This window comes from Oryx dammah, unplaced genomic scaffold (assembly GCF_014754425.2).
Source record: "Oryx dammah isolate SB20612 unplaced genomic scaffold, SCBI_Odam_1.1 HiC_scaffold_26, whole genome shotgun sequence".
Classification (NCBI taxonomy): domain Eukaryota; kingdom Metazoa; phylum Chordata; class Mammalia; order Artiodactyla; family Bovidae; genus Oryx; species Oryx dammah.
In genome coordinates, this window is record NW_024070210.1 from 74570496 (window position 1) to 74573240 (window position 2745).

Below are 2745 nucleotides of genomic sequence, written 5' to 3' on the forward strand. Positions count from 1 at the left end.
GAAATATAAGCTGCAACTCTATGTAAATGAAATTCCTTGACTCAATACCTTTTTTTTTTTTTTGTAGGCTTCTCAGTGTTTTTTTTGGTTGTTCTTTTATAATTTTATTTATTTATGTTTGGTTGTGCTTGGTCTTTTTTGCTGCGTGGACTTTTCTCTAGTTGAGGCAATCCGGGGCTACTCTCTGGTTGTGATTCATGAGCTTCTCATTGCTGTGGCTTCTCTTGTTGCAGAGCACAGGTTCTAGGGCATGCAGGCTTCAGTAGTTGCAGCATGTGGGCTCAGTGGCTGGGCTCTAGAGCACAGCCTCAGCAGTTGTGGTCAATGAGCTTAGTTGCTCTGTGGCATGTGGGATCCTCCAGGATCAGGGGTCAAACCCATGTCCCCTCCATTGGCAGGTGAACTGTTTACCATTGAACCACTAGGGAAGCACCAATTTCTCAGTTTTTAAAAGCAATAATGAAAATGAACACATTCTATAGTGTTCATGGTGACCACGAGGGTCTTGATGATTCATGACATTCATCTTGTGCTCTCATCAATGAAATCTCTCATGTCACTTCCCTAGAGTTTACAAGCTGTTGACTTAGCCTTGTCATTGCCACCTTCATATCTCTGTTCCTTAAAGTATATATGGCAGGATTTAAGATGGGGGTGACAACAAAGTCCACAATGGCAAAAAATGTATCCAGTGACTTTGTAGGGAAAGGCCATACATAGAGAAACATGCATGGAAGGAAAAACAAAAACACTACAGTGATGTGAGCTGACAGAGTGAAGAATGCTTTGGATAAATGTTTTGAAGAATGTCGTCGGACAGTGATCAGAATAAAGATGTATGATATAATTAAGAGAAAGAAGGTGCCCATAGATATGAAACCACTGTTGGCAGTGACTACAAATTCTAGTTTGTAAGTATCTATGCATGCAAGTTTAATAACCCGAGGAAAATCACAATAAAAGCTCCCCACATTATTAGGTCCACAGAAGGGTAAATTTATGACAAAGACAAACTGAGACACAGCATGAATCACTCCAATTATCCAAGCAGCAACTACTAGAAACATGCACATTTTGGGATTCATAATAGTTAGATAATGGAGAGGCTTGCAGATTGCTGTGTACCTGTCATATGCCATGGCTATGAGCAGCAGCATCTCCACTCCTCCTGTGACATGGATAAAGAACATTTGTAGCATGCAGTTGTGGAAAGAAATGATTTGACAGTCACTGAAAAGATCAGAGATCATCCTGGGAACTGTGGTGGATGAAAGGGCTAGGTCAATGAGTGATAGGTTGGCCAACAGAACATACATGGGGGTATGTAAGAGGGAATCAAAAATCACTGTGACCACAATGAAGAGGTTTCCCAGAATAATCCCCAAATACAATACAGAGAAGAAGAGAAAAAGTAAAAACTGCATCCCTAAGGATTGTGTAATTCCCAGTAACACAAATTCAGTTACCACAGAGCCATTTACTTGGTCCATTGAATCATAAAGAAGAGAAGACTGTCAAGTGACCTGCAACAAAAAAAAAAGGAGGGATCAACTTAATACAACTTAACTGTTGTGTTAAATGTTGATAATTTAAAGTTGGTCCTTTAACTTAATTGATTATAGACTACTTACAAAATAATGGGAACCAGGGTATAAAATATTGAATACAACCAAGCTTCACTCAGAGACAATCTTTTACTTTAAATGATCCTATTTATTTGAATATGTGAGCAATGAGACAATTTATGGTGTTAGGAAAGAATGTATAACATAAACTCAAGGAATACAGATGAAGTAAAATAATAAAAGTTAAAAACAAAAATACTGAATCCCAGAAAATTGGAAGAGGGTATAAAAGCATATAAAATGATTAAAAAATAGATAACTTAAAAAATATAATAATGAACAATAAAGTTAAATAGAAGTTAGAAATGAATATGAAAAGTGTTAGTCACTCAGTTATGTTCAACTTTTGGTGACCTCTGTAGCCCACCAGGCTCCTCTGTGCATGAAATTCCCTAGGCAAGAATACTGAAGTGGGTTGACATTTCCTTCTCCAGGGGATCTTCCTGATCCAAGGATTGAACCTGGATCTCCTGTATTGCAGGCAGATTCTTTACCATCTGATATACCACACATATTAGAAATGAGTTTAGACATGCATAATAACTGTTAAGATACCTCTGAAGGCTATTTCCTACATGTACTTAAAAACAATCTACCTTAAAAATCTTACATGAATTTGAAGTACCATAGACAAACAAAAGATTGATATCTTCATAATATTTTTTAAAAGTTCATTTTTAAAAAATTTATTATTATTATTATTATTTTACTTTACAATATTGTATTGGCTTTGCCACACATCAACATGAATCCGCCACGGGTGTACATGTGTTCCCAGTCCCGAAGCCCCCTCCCCCCCCCCCCCCCCACACCATCCCTCCAGATCATCCCAGTGCACCAGCCCCAAGCATCCTGCACCCTGCATTGAACCTAGACTGGCGATTCGTTTCTTACATGATATTATACATGTTTCAATGCCATTCTCCCAAACCATCCCACCCTCTCCCTCTCCCACAGAGTCCAAAAGACTGTTCTATGCATCTGTGTCTCTTTTGCTGTCTCACATACAGAGTTATCATTACCATCTTTCTAAATTCCGTATATATGCATTAGTATACTGTATTGGTGTTTTTCTTTCTGACTTACTTCACTCTGTATAATTGGCTCCAGTTTCATCCAC

At 38.1% G+C, this 2745-nt stretch overlaps 1 protein-coding gene across 1 annotated transcript; it reads right to left on the reverse strand.

Moving 5' to 3' along the window:
- Nucleotides 1–551: 551 nt before the first annotated feature.
- On the reverse strand, nucleotides 552–1499 carry LOC120853285 (olfactory receptor 4F6-like). The gene has a single exon (XM_040227021.1). The coding sequence runs from the start codon at nucleotides 1488–1490 to the stop codon at nucleotides 552–554; it is 939 nt and encodes a 312-aa protein (XP_040082955.1). The 5' UTR covers nucleotides 1491–1499.
- Nucleotides 1500–2745: the final 1246 nt, after the last annotated feature.

Bases quoted from the DNA above. Each gene is read 5' to 3' on its own strand.
- LOC120853285 (XM_040227021.1), bottom strand. From the start codon at position 1,490: ATGGACCAAGTAAATGGCTCTGTGGTAACTGAATTTGTGTTACTGGGA.